This window comes from Schistocerca nitens, chromosome 12 (genome assembly GCF_023898315.1).
Source record: "Schistocerca nitens isolate TAMUIC-IGC-003100 chromosome 12, iqSchNite1.1, whole genome shotgun sequence".
NCBI classification, from domain to species: domain Eukaryota; kingdom Metazoa; phylum Arthropoda; class Insecta; order Orthoptera; family Acrididae; genus Schistocerca; species Schistocerca nitens.
Genome location: NC_064625.1, coordinates 35,418,028 through 35,433,905, shown reverse-complemented (window position 1 = coordinate 35,433,905; position 15,878 = coordinate 35,418,028). Strand labels below are relative to the sequence as shown.

The 15,878-nt window shown below is 39.0% G+C and overlaps 1 protein-coding gene across 2 annotated transcripts in view; it reads left to right on the top strand.

Annotated features, from left to right (window-relative positions):
* Nucleotides 1-15,878, top strand: part of LOC126215243 (F-box/LRR-repeat protein 7-like) — a 137,624-nt gene that overhangs the window by 64,415 nt on the left and 57,331 nt on the right. For both annotated transcript variants that reach the window (XM_049941910.1, XM_049941909.1), the window contains exon 4: nt 9,709-10,010. In XM_049941910.1, the coding sequence (XP_049797867.1) occupies nt 9,709-10,010 (302 nt within the window). The remainder of the gene's footprint in view (nt 1-9,708; nt 10,011-15,878) is intronic.

Below are 15,878 nucleotides of genomic sequence, written 5' to 3'. Positions count from 1 at the left end.
GGGTATATACAAGGGCGATATTCTTCAGGACAATATTATAGAAATGGAAGAGAATGTAGATGAAGATGAAATAGGAGATATGATACTGCGTGAAGAGTTTGACAGAGCACTGAAAGACCTGAGTCAAAACAAGGCCCCAGGAGTAGACAACATTCCATTAGAACTACTGATAGCCTTGCGAGAGCCAGGCCTAACAAAACTCTACCATCTGGTGAGCAAGATGTATGGGACAGTCGAAATACCCTCAGACTTGAAGAAGAATATAATAATTCAAATCCCAAAGAAAGCAGGTGTTGACAGATGTGAAAATTACCGAACTATCAGTTTAATAAGCCACGGCTGCAAAATACTAGTACGAATTCTTTACAGACGAATGGAAAAACTGGTAGAAGCCGACCTCGGCGAAGATCAGTTTGGATTCCGTAGAAATGTCGGAACACGTGAGGCAGTACTGACCCTACGACTAATCTTAGAAAATAGATTACGGAAAGGCAAACCTACGTTTCTAGCATTTGTAGACTTAGAGAAAGCTTTTGACAATGTTGACTGGAATACTCTCTTTCAAATTCTGAAGGTGGCAGGGGTAAAATACAGGGAGTGACGGCTATTTACAATTTGTACAGACACCAGATGGCAGTTATAAGAGTCGAGGAGCATGAAAGGGAAACAGTGATTGGGAATGGAGTGAGACAGGGTTGTAGCCTCTCCCCGATGTTATTCAATCTGTATATTGAGCAAGCAGTAAAGGAAACAAAAGAAAAATTCGGAGTAGGAATTAAAATCCACGGAGAAGAAATAAAAACTTTGAGGTTCGCCGATGACATTGTAATTCTGTCAGAGACAGCAAAGGACTTGGAAGAGCAGCTGAACGGAATGGACAGCGTCTTGAAAGGAGGATATAAGATGAACATCAACAAAAGCAAAACGAGGATAATGGACTGTAGTCGAATTAAATCAGGTGATGCTGCGGGAATTAGATTAGGAAATGAGACACTTAAAGTAGTAAAGGAGTTTTGCTATTTGGGGAGCAAAATAACTGATGATGGTCGAAGTAGAGAGGATATAAAATATAGACGCAATGGTAAGGAAAGCGTTTCAGAAGAAGAGAATTTTGTTAACTTCGAGTATTGATTTAAGTGTCAGGAAGTCGTTTCTGAAAGTATTTGTATGGAGTATAGCCATGTATGGAAGTGAAACGTGGACGATAAATAGTTTAGACAAGAAGAGAATAGAAGCTTTCGAAATGTGGTGCTACAGAAGAATGCTGAAGATTAGATGGGTAGATCACATAACTAATGAGGAGGTATTGAACAGAATTGTGGAGAAGAGGAGTTTGTGGCACAACTTGACTAGAAGAAGGGGTCGGTTGGTAGGACATGTTCTGAGGCATCAGGGGATTACCAATTTGGTAGTGGAGGGCGGCTTGGAGGGTAAAAATCGTAAAGGGAGATCAAGAGAAGAATACACTAAGCAGATTCAGAAGGATGTAGGCTGCAGTACGCACTGGGAGATGAAGAAGCTTGCACAGGATAGAGTAGCATGGAGAGCTGCATCAAACCAGTCTCTGTACTGAGGACCACAACAACAACAACAACAACCATTCCTACAAATTATCCTATTGTGTAGATTCAAGGGTTGAAAAACTTACGAAAAATATTTATTTTAAATAATTAAGTTTATAATTTGAAATGTTCCGAAATGTCTAAAATCTTAAGAGTTCACTATGTTTGAATAAATACATCTTTAACAAAATAAAATATTTGCTGACAAGATGATAGCACTCTTATATTTTGGTATGTAATGATTGTTACATTTTTTCTGTTGAAATAGAATGTATGTAGGATATCTTGTTTACTTTTTGCTTTCTCTTCTTACAGCTGAAATAATTTATTTTTAGTGAAGTAAACTGGTCACTTTAGTCAGCACAGCGAAAACTAAGTCTTAAATAACGAATTTCCACATATAAGTGTTTAAATTCCACATTTTTCAAATTTGCATTGTAGCATGTTGCAAAACATTATGACCAGAATGTTTGAAAAAATTGATTATTAATTTCCTATACAATACAATCTTACTGTTATCTGTCTCAAATGAATTAATAGGACGATTAATCTTGAAGAATGCTATGTTTAAGTATTATATGAGCCCCAAGCTAAAAACCACTTCTACATTAATTATAGAACAAAATTTTAATTATTGTTATCTGTCTCAAATGAATTAATAGGACGATTAACCTTGAAGAATGCTATGTTTAAGTATATGTAAAGCAACGTCCTTCAAGCCAGCAACTTTCCTTTTGATTTACAACACTATATTTAGCTGATATACTCACAAATAGCAGTAAGCAGTAAACTAATCTGATTTAGTTTCTAAAGGAAAGTTACTTCACTTGACTCGTTTCACTTCCCTGAATACCCTCCTTCTTAATGTACACTACATTACATGATGAATGAGTGCATTAACTAGTTAGGAATAAATGAATACTTCACTTTTTCTACCAGTAAAGAGTTCATGCTATTCGATTTTCAAAATGGTGACTAAGGCAGAATTGTAACACCAGTGTTGGTAGTCTCTGATTACTTTCCACATGTCAGGAGATCAAATAGTAGGAACAGAATTATCTTTAGAACTGTTCCTCAAAGATGACAGTGGCCATGTGTGTGTGGGTAGCGACTGTGTGGCTACATCTGATAAATGTTTTTCTGATAACTCAGTACTCATATGGGATTCCCTGGAGGAAAGGTGGCGTTATTTTCAAGGAACACTATTGAGAAAATTTGGAGAACCAGCATTTGAAGGAGACCGCAGAACTTTTTTACTGACGCCAATATATATTGCACATAAGGACCACAAAGGTAAGATGAGAGAAATTAGGGCTCGTATGGAAGCATATGGATATTCGTTTTTCCCTCCCTCCAGTTATGAGTGGAATGGGAGAAGAAGTAACTAGCAGTGGTACAGGGTACCTTCCGCCATGCACAATACTGTGGTCTGTGGCGTATGTGTGTAGATCAGTATTTGACAATCTACTTTTAAACATGCCTGTCTGTTGCTCAATGCCCCCTCTATATTGTGAGTAGCAATCTAAATTAAGTCATACCAGATTTCCCATTGTTTTAGAAAAGATTTGATAATTTACTCAGAGAATAGAGCTTTGGTGTTTGGTTCGTATGAAAACAGGGTATGAAAATACACAGAATAAGCAGACGATCAGGTCACTCCATCAACACCTGTGGTGTGCGTATTCTAAGACCTTCGGTACACACACCATCAGGTTATTTCACTTGTCGCTCTAGCGAAGTAGGCGAGTGTCAGCAATATGTCTCGTGGTCTTATCGTGGCGTGTTTATCTTCTGCCGTTAGGTCAGACGATAGAAATGCCACTTGCACGCTTAGAGTAGCAGATTGACGGTGACCATCTTTAAACAGAACTTGATTATTTTTCACACACATTATTTTGAGCATGTTTAATTTGTCACAAGCTTTCTGTAGGCCAACATGAACCTGTATTGATTTTTCCTGTCTTGCTTCCATTATTAAGAGCAATGCCAGGACCGCCTCTCTCATGTCTTCTCCTTTCCTAAAGTCAAACTGATGCACAACCAACAGATCTTCAGTTTTCTTTTTGATTCCTCCATATATTGTCCTTGTCAGTAATCTGTGAGCATGAGCTGTTATGCTGACTAATAGTTTTTGCATACATCATCAGCCACTCTTTGTACCAATTGTCTGAATATCGAGACTGAGGGTTTTAAAATTTCTGTCAGTTATTTGGCAGGTACCAGTGTTTGTTATAAAGTTGTATGACAATAACATATTATAAATATGATCATTATTTATAGCTGTAAAATATTTCTTTTAAAACATACCATTGTAATCAGTTAAGTGTTATGCAATGTAGTGATAGTTTCTTGTTAACTACTGTTGCCCATAGCATTGTTATGATGAGTGATGTAGAGTAAGTAAGCTACAGCACATGTCTGCCTGTTCAGGTAAACATGGCTCATGATGTGCAAATGCACCCCACCCTCTCTCCTCCTCTTCCTACTATTGAAGTAGTTATACATTATACAACATGTACATATGCAGAAAATTTTTTGAGATGGTTTATGTTGTAATCACCTTCAGATTGAGGCTATAAAAATATGATCCATGTTCTTCCTCAGGGTTCAAGCTATCTCATTATCAAATTTCATTGAAATTGGTTCAGCAGTTTAACTGTGAAAACATAACACACAGAGTTACTTTCATATTTAATAATAGAAGTAGGGAGGTACGAATTAAACACATTGAAGATTGTATAAGCATTATATTCAGTATATTTAATCATATCATGTAATGCATATCAACCAGTTAAAGCATTTTCACAAATATGGTGTAGTTCAAAAGTCATAAAGTAAGTACCTCTTTCAAAGAGTAAATATTTATCTCGAACTCACATAATACTGTTCCAGTCAATGAATATCTTTGTCTACACACTTTCTAAAGTAGCCTGTGTTCCTCCTCAGACTTCAAGTTCTCTCCACACCAAATTTCATCAAAATCGATTCAACAGTTTAGTCGTGGAAATGTGACAGACAGAGATATTTTCCAATGATAATTTTAGTATGGACAAAACTCTAAATAACGAAATCTATTTTCTTCCGTCATCTGAGATTGATAATATAAAGCCTGTGTGTTGCAGCAAACTATGTTCAAGTTAACTGTGAAAACCACATGAAAATTCCTCAAGCAGTTTTGGAGACTAGCATGTTCAAGTAGATGAACAGACAAATATGACAGTTTTAGGTAAAACTTTCAATCACAATATCTTTTTTTGTTGTCCTTTTCGTGACCCAGTTTCGATGAAATATAGCCCGTACAGTGCCCCGATCAAAATACTTCTAAACACTATGTAACTTGTGAATTTTAAAATTTTCCCGGCGAATTGACTGTTCAAACAAATTTCGGGCTTGCAGCCAGTCGTCGTTCAATACTTCGCACGATATTTCAACTGGACACCTGCCAGTCATGTTCAGTTGAGCCGTCGCAGACTGGCGAAAACGTCGTCCGTTCCGCAATATATAGCGTACTGTAACTATTCTGCGCATGCGTCGAAAACTTGATAGTTGAACCACACACTGCCCGCCGGCAGCGCCCTCGCTGGTGGAATAGCGGAACTCAGTCGCCCTCTGCATTGCTGTTTGCCACGGCGGTCGACGCAATCTGTCGTCTTCGATTTGAGCAAATCGTGGAGATGATGGGATTCCATGCACTGTACAGCTGGTAGCCGCTGTCACGGTTTAACGGCTTTCCCCAATCTACACTCAAATTATAAGTAAAAATTCCATGAAAATCTGTCTAGTAGTTTTGAAGTTTCATTTGTTCAAACAGACAAATACACAGAAACGAAAGTTTTGCACATTTATTATTAGTATGGATATAGTTTACAGATTGCGTTTGTATGATATCTCACATTAATGTATATATTGGCTATTGACACATCCCAAAAAGGTTCTCTTTATTAATGGGCTCTACTGAGCACACTGAATGAATCAATGAATGCCTTTGCTAGCTTTCGGATGGTGTGGATTATACTCTTCCAAAAATCCAAAGATGAATCCCAGACTAACAGGGTTTACACGCTGACTTGAATAATGATTTGGTGGCCGCTTCCCCCAGAGAGTTCAAGAATTCCACTGGAATGTTATCTGTCCCTTCTTTCTTGTGTGATTGGATGTCTTCAAATGTTCAGTCAAAATCTTGTGCTAATTCTGAATCTTGTATGTCTTCCAAATAGGTACTCATTTCTTTTTGTATCACAAGCAGATCTTCTCCCTCCTACAAGTGTACTATGTACTCTTTACACCTATTATTTCTTGCACTTTTAATGAAAGATATTTTGATTTTTCTGTGGATTTAATTTGTTTTCCCTGTTACCATTTGCTTCTCGATTTTTAAAAATCTTTCCTGCAGCCATTTTGTTTTAGTTTCCTTGCACTTCATATTGACTTCATTGCTGAGTGTCTTGTATTGCTCTGTTGCCTCCTTTTCCTGAGTATTTTTCGCTTTTCCTTCTTTTAACTGTTAGTTGAAGTATTTCTTCTGGCACCTAAAGTTCCTTTACAGTTACATACTATCATGAACCCCTTCTCTGTTAATATCAAAAATTTTCTATCGTTCTCGTGCACTTTATTATGTATAACAGCTCAAAGAATTTTAAGTGAGAAGGAAGTCGGAAATAACAGTTAAAAATTTTAAGGAAATGTTCTCATTTGACTCTCATACATCTTCGTCAAAAACAGATCTCGCTGTAATATTCACTGTGATCTGTTAGGTATGATCAGGTTAGTAGTAAACAAATAAGGAAAATGGTGTAGGATGAAGTTTTATCACTTCTTTTAACTTCTTTCTTTCAAATTTAAGTGAAATGCCACAAATCTGGGTTCTATGCTTTGACATCACAATTTCACAACAGATAGTGTACATCTCACATTATAATGCACCACATTGTAATTTACTCCATTTCAGACTTACCACTTCTATCATATACCATAACTCACTAATACACAAAAATCAACAACTGCAAAGATGCAACAGGTTGCGTTTCAGAGATCATAAAATACATTAATCTTTATCATCCAAAGTGTTTCTATTACAGTTAAATACTCCATTTGTACATTATACAAATAGGAATAATGACAACAATTTTAAATTATTATTGCAATTTAAAATTAATTGGAGATAAATATTGTGTTATTTGTGTATATATTAGCTCTATTTACGAAAAAATGTAAGGATAATTTAGGTTTTAAGACTTAGGATTTTGATTTCATTGGAATTTAACATGGGTATTGTATTCTGTGATATGTAAGTGAGATAGGTTCACTGACCAGTGCCATTACAGTACCTTGCTTGGATAGAATCTACTCAGTTTCCAAGCTGTGTCAATTCTAATAAAACAGTCGAGCTTTCTGTAACTATCTTCACCATCATCATCAGGAGTACATATCACTGACTGCCGAGTCTGGCACGGTTTTTCGCTTGTGTGGGCTCGGTGGTTTGATGCAGCTTCTACACTACTCTATTTAGCAACTCAATAGCGTTTTCCTTCACAACAGGATAACATATTTCTTTCTTTGATTTCTTGATGTGATGTCTTACTATCTAAAACAATACCAAGTGGCTCAGCAGACCATTTTGAATTGGATGCTTGTACTAAGCCAAATATAATGGAACAGAGAAGTTCTAAATATAATCAGTTAATTAATTAATTCAAAACTGTCACAGAGGGATAGAATCACAGGTGATATATTTGTGTACAGAATTGTTTAGAAGTCAGTCTGTAGTATTATAAATGATATATGGAAGTAACTAAGTCTCACTAGGAAGATCGTTTTTGTTGTTGTAGTCTTCACTCCAAAGAGATTTCATGCATCTTCCATGCTACTCTATTCTGTGTAAGCCTCTTCATCTCTGAATAACTACTTCTGAATCTGATTCCTGTATTCATCTCTTGGTATCCCTCTACAATTCCTCCCCCACCCCCTTCCCACTTCCCTCCATTACTAAATTGGTCATTCTTGATATCTCAGACAGTATCCTATCAACCAATCCTTTCTTTTAGTCAAGTTGTGTCACAAATTTCTTCTCTCATTCTTTTCCATACCTCCTCATTTGTTACATGATCACCCATCTAATCTTCAGCGTTCTTCTGCAGCAGCACATTTCAAAAACTTCTGTTCCCTTCTTGTCTAAACTGTTTATCATCCACGTTTCACATACATGTAGGGCTAATACCTTCAAGAAAAGACTTCCTATCACTCAAATCTATATTCGCTGTTAACAAATTTCTCTTCTTCAGAAATGCTTTTCTTTCCATTGTCTACATTTTATATCCTCCCTACTTTTGCCACCATCTGTTATTTTACTGTCCTCATACCAAAAATCTATGACTTTCAGTGTCTCATTTCTTAATCTAATTCCTTCAGCATCATCTGATTTAATTTTACTACATTCCGCTACTTTTGTTGATATTCGTCTTATATCCTACTTTCAAGATACTGTCTATTCCGTTCAACTACTCTTCCAAGTCCCTTGCTGTCTCTGACAGAATTACATTGTCATTCAGCACACCTTGAAGTTTTTACATTTTCTCCCTGAACTTTAATTCCTTCGCCAAAGTTTTCTTTCGATTCCTTTGCTGCTTGCTCATTGTACAGACTGAATACCACAGGGGATAAGTTACAATGCTATTTCATTCTCCTCTTCACCATTGCTTCCGTTGCATGCCACTTGACTCTTATAACTGCTGTCTGGTTTCTGTACAAGTTGTAAATAACCCTCAACTCCTTATATTATTCCTGCTACCTTAAGAATTTCAAAGTGTCTATTCCAGTCTATATTGCCAAAAGTTTTCTCCAAGTCTACAAAACTTTATAAACACAGGTTTGCCTCTCCTGAAGCTATCGTGTAAGATAAGTTATAGGGTCATTATTGCTTCACCTGTTCCTACATTTCTCTAAACTCCAAACTGATATTCCCTGAGGTCAGGTTCTAGCAGTTTTTCCATTGTTCTGTAAATACTTCATCTATATTGAAAACACTATTTATTAAAGTGGTAGTACAGTAATATTTACGCCTGATTTAGTGAAATGGAATTATTATAATCTTCTTGAAGGCTCAGGTATTTCGCTATCTTCTACATCTTGCACACCAAATGGATTGCTTTTCTTATGGTTAGCTCCTCCAGAAATATCAGTATTTTCGAGGGAACATCGTCTACCCTGGGGGCCTAGGTATGTCTTTCAGTGCTCTGTCAAATTCTTCTTGAAGTATTATATCTACTATCTCGTTTTCATCCTCTTCTCTCTCTGTAATACTGACTTCAAGTTCATTTCCATTGTACAGACCTCCACATACTCCCTTCACCTTTTTAGATTTTCATTCTTTGCTTAGTAATGGTTTTCCATCGGAGCTCTTGATATTCATACAGTTGCTCTTCTTTTCTCCAAATATTTCTTTAATTTTCCTGTAGATAGTAATCTATAGTTTCCTTCGTTATATATTCCTCTATATCATTACATTTGTGCTCTAGTTTTCCTACTTGGGATCAACAGTTTGAAAATAAACTGTTGGAAGAAGTAGTCATCCTTCTTGTCATGAAGCGCGGTCACTGTTTTCGATCGTATGACACGTCGTAATTAGTGCTCCAGAGATGAAACTATCAAATCGAAAGAAACAACACTGAACAACGTCTGTAATCCAAAACGCGTTATTTAAACACTGATGTTGTAAATACGTATTGCCCTCTGTATAAGTTAGCTAATAAGAATAATATAAGTGACTTACTTTATATCAGAAGGCTGAATATCAGAAAAGTTTTGATTAAACAATGACAGAACAAGCATCCTCTGTCAGATTCACTAACAACAGTGACTGTGTATATCAGATATAATGTGACCATTTCTTGGCTGACAGCACCACCATTCAGAGGAAAAAAAATGCGATGTCCACTTTCCCATCCAGGCCATTTTACCCCACTTTCCCCTTTTTGTAAATACATACAATTTTAATTTTGACGCATTCCACATCCATGGCGAACTCATCGCTGTATGGACCCACTGAATACAGAATAAATAAATCGGTAACAGAAAGTGAAGTCTGAAGTTCTATAGGTTCCACATTTAGGTAATTTTAATAAGGGAGGAAGTTGTTGTTTGGTTACAGGTGCTGAAGAACTTAGTGGAGAAGTGCCCCAAAATACACACACTGAGGATATCCAGAGAACTTCTGAAGTTGCAGAAGTTTGCAGAAGCAGTGTCGCAGTTTCAGCACCTCCGTGTGCTGGAACTGCAAGACCACTTTATGGGGAACCGTCTTCAGCTGCGACCGTTGGGTGATGGATGCCCACAGTTAACTGTGGTGCACTTTGGATTCATGACTGTTGATTTGGATGATCTGAGATATTTTCTGAATGCCAAAAGCAACAGCCTTAAATCCATATGCATAAACTGGACAATGGAAAGAAGGTGAGTGCTACCACCTGTCCTCCAGTGATAGTACAGCTGTACATCAAGTTAATTTTTGGTTGATTAGTTCTCTTGGCAGTCATTCATTCGTTTCAGACTATGTGATATCTTAGAGCTTCGTGTTGCAAGCTCTATACCTTCAGCTTATTCACATTTTCATGAGGACAACTGTATAATTAAGCTTGTCTTTCACTCTGACAAAATCTTTGATTGTGTTTGTTGCAGAATTACTTCAACTCCAACTGACTGTGGTATTGTTTGCACTGTTTTTAACAGTAGTACATAGTTTAGTTCTGTGTAGTGCAACAGTACCCCTCAACCCCCTTTCTCGCCTGCAGAGATTAGATTCCAGAGCTGTTCTAGAATTTGAGACTGTAGGAACTGAGATGTAGTGTCTGATGAAATCAAAAAATGCTCACTTTTAAGATGTTAAACTGAAATATTCTCGTATTCAATCTGACTCTCTTAAACTACCCTGTAGTGTAATACTATATATACTATAAGTGTCAGACTTATGTCCCAAAGAGCCTAGTTTTTAACTTTGCAGGCCATGTAAATATGTAAGACATTAAAAATTTTACAAAAATGATTTCAGCTGGTGATTAACTTGCCTCAATAACCACATCTCGTCTATATGTCAGCGACAGAGTTGGCAAAGATAAAAAATGAAATAAATATTTTAAAGTTATAATTAATCCTCATCGTTGGTATAGGATCAACTGGTACTGAGGTTTTAGTTCAAAACAACTCAACATCATCCACATCAAACTTTTTTTCATTTTCTTTGGGTGCAAGACAGAGTCCTTGATGAAACTGAAAGTCAAATATACAGTAGCAGCAGCCTTGGATTTCTACATCTTGATAAATAACTTGCAGATTTTGCCCCAGGATGGAATGAAGATAACATGTAGTTATGACAGTTACATATACATGTACTTTATTCCATAATTGGCACACAGTCACTAGCCACAGAGTTTCCACTCTGACAGCCACTGTCGCTGCTGGAGTCCCAACAGAAACCTCCTCCTCCCCCCTCCCCCGCCACCAGTAGAGCTGAGCACTGTGGGAGGAGACAGCCAGGGAGCTTCACTACTGCAATCATTTTGATGCCTGTCTACATGGCGAAATGACCAACCAGGCCGTGGCTGACTGAAAAGCAGAGTGCGTTTGGACTGTTTCTTAGCGAACATGGGGGGAAGGGAGCAATGATGTCGATCCTGTAGTGTAACATATAGATGGTATTCACTGAGATGAGATGGAGGGCAGTGAGTTCGGCCATAATGAGAATAATGAGGGTGATCGATAATGATTGTCAACAGTGTGGAACTACAACATGGACATAGCAAAGCATTGGGGAGGGGGGGAGGAGGGAGATGTTATGTCAGAATCCAAAAAATGAGTTGCAGGCCATCATAATGTCCTGGGGACCATGATGGCGAGGGAGTGCTCAGGTGAGAGTCATGATATGATTGTAGCTATGTCCACATCCCTTGGGATATTTTAACTATGAGAGAAATGTTGGTGCGAAAAATATTCTCGACTTGACTGATCCATTCCCTCAGCCACAATGAAATCATCGACTACTTTGATCTGAATTTGGTCCAGTTGAAAGTGCTGCATGTCCAGTTGGAACATGAATGTACTGTCAGTGCTGCACCTGGACGACTTGTCACAAGCTGTGAAGGGATTGGAAGAACTTAATTGGTCAGGGTGACTTGTACATAGTAGGTATGGGTAACGTTGTGGGAGGTCCAAGCTGATTTTAAGTGGTTGACTGTCACATTGGTAGGCACAACGTGAAGGAATGTTTTGAAAGTGTTAGTGCCTCACCTGATGACTTTGTGAGACCCAGTGTAAGGAAGGCAGATGTAGTGACAATCTGGAGTCACAGTCTGCTACTGCCTTATGGACGAAGATTTTCAGAGAAGTGTGCAGCTGTGGTGATGGTATCCTGAATGATGTGATGTTTGACTCATGTGACGAGAGTGGCGAGTTCTGAGGTCTCTGTTGGGTACTTGTAGCATAAAGTCTGCAGGCAGAATGAGCGACTCATTGCAGAGGACTTCTGTGAGGGAGGCACCAAGGTTGTTTTTGTGAGCAGTGTGAACACCTAAGGCACCCAACCTAATACTTCCATCTGGCGACCACTGTGACACATAATGTCAGTTTTAAAAGTATGGTGCCATTGTTCTTTGAGGCCATTGCTTTGTGGATGGTAGGCCATTATGCTGTAACATCGTACACTGCATAGTTTGTTAAATAGGACCGATTCAATCTGCCGTCCTTGGTGAGTGTTTACAGAGATCGAGCAGCCAAAATGTGAAATCCGTATGTCGACAAATGCTCTTGCTTTCGTCTCTGCTGTAAAATCCTTGAGAGGAATGGCGTCCTTACAACACATCACGTAATCGGAGGGTATATAACGGCAGCCTTCAATATTGGGAAGAGGCCTCACCAGATCTATGTGGACATGCAGAAATCGAACTTTTGGAATCTCAAAACGACCGAGTGGCAGCTGCACCTAACCACCAACATGCTGTGCTGTGTAGTGATCCAGCTACTCACGGCTACCAAAATTAAGACCTAACCTGCTATGCTACCTAGTTCAGTTATGAATCAAGCCATATGCAGTGATCGTGGCTCTGCCCTGCCCCTAAATTATCGCCAAACTACCTTAAAACTCTGGGTCAACCCCGCTCGTTGCAAATATGATGCGGCCTGGAAAAAAAACACTCTCTGATTTCTACTAACAAAAGTTTTACCACTTTGCCTATTATTTATCTCTGCATACAGAGTTAAGTACGGTAGAACTGCATGCACATACAGTTGTAACGATGTGGCAACAGGACATCTATTCCTAAGTGAATACACAGTGCTCAGTGTGACACTAGTTACTATGTTTACTCACATCTGTGTATATTGCACCAATCGGGTGTAAGCAGCTATGCTGCCATTGGCTGTTGGATTCAGCTCAATGGCTGACGTCACAATTCGAACAAATACAATGCCTAAATAATTGCACATTGAATTCATTCACAGAAATTAAAGTGCACACATGAAACTTTCTGGCAGATTAAAACTGTGTGCCGGACCGAAGCTCGAACTCGGGACCTTAGCCCTTCACGGGCAAGTGCTCTACCAACTGAGCTACCGAAGCACGACTCGCGCCCCGTCCTCACAGCTTCAATTCCGCCAGTACCTCGTCTCCTACCTTTCAAATTTCACAGAAGCTCTCCTGCGAACCTTGCAGAACTAGCTACTCTTGGAAGAAAGGATATTGCGGAGACATGGCTTACCCACAGCCTGGGGGTTGTTTCTAGAATGAAATTTTCACTCTACAGCGGAGTGTGCGCTGATATGAAACTTCGTGGCTGATTAAAACTGTGTGCCGGACCGAGACTCAAACTCGGGACCTTCTTCAAAGTGCACACGTTTCACACTCATCCAAAAGGTACTTAAACTAGCAGGCAAGGACAGCAACGCTAAAATTATGAATGAAAGAATAGGTATAGGAGTAGAAACAACTAGGCAACGCCTTGCTGCAGTGGATACACAAGTTCCTGCGAGATCACTGAAGTTAAGTGCTGTCAGGGGTGGCCGGCACTTGGATGGGTGACCATCCAGGCTGTCACGTGCTGTTGACATTTTTTCGGGGTGCACTCAGCCTTGTGATGCCAATTAAGGAGCTACTCGACCGAATAGTAGCGGCTCCGGTCAAAGAAAACCATTATAACGACCAGGAGAGCAGTGTGCTGACCACACTCACCTCCTATCCGTATCCTGATCTGAGGATGATACGGCGGTCGGATGGTCCAAATGGGCCATTTGTGGCCTGAAGACAGAGTGTTGCTGCTGCTGCTGCTTGGAAACAACTACACTAATGGAAGTGAAAAAGATCTATATTAATAACAAAATTTCGCCGACATTTGTTTACAATAACGATCAAAGCAGAAGAAATGAAATAAAATTTGTGCCGCGGCCGGGACTCGAACCTAGGTCTTCCTGCTTGCTGGGCCGAAATGCTAACAATTGCACCACCACAGCACAATGGCCACCACCATTTCTGCACAAACTATCCACGTTGAGTGCCCTCCCCAACACGAATTCATATCTTCTGCTTATTTTCCCTTACATCGTCACTACTGCCAGGGCTCTCCGACACTGGAATAGCACCCCAGCGTTGGATGTAATGGGAAAGTCCTGTACCATAGGAGATCTTATAGATCTCATAAGTAAATGTTTCGGTGAGACATTTAAGTCTCTTCATTATCTATGATAATGATCAAAGAAATGAATTAAAATTTGTGGTGCCACCAGGCATCGAACCTGGGTTGTCTTCCTTACTAGGCAGAAATGCTAACCACTGCACCACCACAGCATAATGGGAATCGTTCCTACACAAACTACCCAAGTTACGCGCCCTTTCCAACAAAAACTTCAATTCATGTCTTCTGCTTATTTTCCCTTACATCATCATAGATAATGAAGAGACTTAAATGTCTTAGGGAAACATGTAATGAAAAGATCTATAAGATTTCCTATGGTACAGGACTGTCCCATTACGTGCAACGCAGGGGTGCTATTCCAATGTCAGAGAGCCCTGGCGGTAGTGATGATGTAAGAGAAAATAAGCAGAAGATCTGAATAGAAGTTTGTCTTGAGGAGGATACTCAATTTGGGTAATTTGTGCAGAAATGCTGACCATTGTGCTGTGGTGGTGCAATAGTTAGCATTTCGGCCTAGCAAGCAAGAAGAACCGGTTCGAGTCCCGGCTGTAGCTCATAGTTCATTTCTTCTCCATCGAATATTATCGTAGATAATGAAGAGACTTAAATGTCTTAGGGAAACATTTAATTATATAACATTTATTTTGAAGAAGGAGCAAATTAAAGATTAGTTTCTTTGAACAAGTTCCAAATAGAAAGTTTACAATTTTAATAGTTGTTTTAGTCTTTGACGCGAGCTGAAGCAGCTATCCTTATCTGTTACGATGCAGGCGGTGAGGTGCAACGTCGTCGGCAGCTTATTGTTGCAGTTGGACTTTGTTACAGTTGCTGCCAACATTCAGCTTTGCACGTGCGATTTATTTTGTCTCTCATGCACAACGCTGAAGTAACACAGTTCAGAAGAGCGTTTTAAAGTTATTTCGATCGTGGTTTACCAGGCGAATAATGCAACCGCAAACTCTCCACTGTTGGCACTAACATGCACACTCATAGTAAACAGTTTCTATACGCCTGTGGCAAATTAACAGTTCATGCACACGGTAGTCAGTGACGGTCCGAATATGCCTTGATATTATAAAGTATTTAAAATGCACATGGCGCAGTCACAGCAAACACTATAACTTCAACGTCATTTGTCCATAGCTATAGTGTCGTAGTTACACGACACATTTCGTTTAGCAGTTTTACACAGTCCAACTTCTCTGTACACTTTAAACATTCTTACCTGCCATTACATGAAAGAGCAAATATTTATCTCATCCTTAATCAGTTGCGTTGGTACCGATTGTTCCACGACACTACACAGCACACTTTTAACCTCCTTCCTCCTTGGTACGAACATGAGTGCAACATCACACTGTTCGACCGTCACAATCGATATTCTGATGGCTCTCGCTCTCTCACTCTTCTTGTACAATATCTCAGCATACATTTAACTTCACAATGTCATTCCAATCACACTTAATGCAATAAATGATAAACGAAGAATCAAAATATTTCATATAATCAATAAACAAGAAAACCTAATTACTAATGTCCAATAAGGAAATGATATACGCTCCTTGAAATTGAAATAAGAACACCGTGAATTCATTGTCCCAGGAAGGGGAAACTTTATTGACACATTCCTGGGGTCAGATAC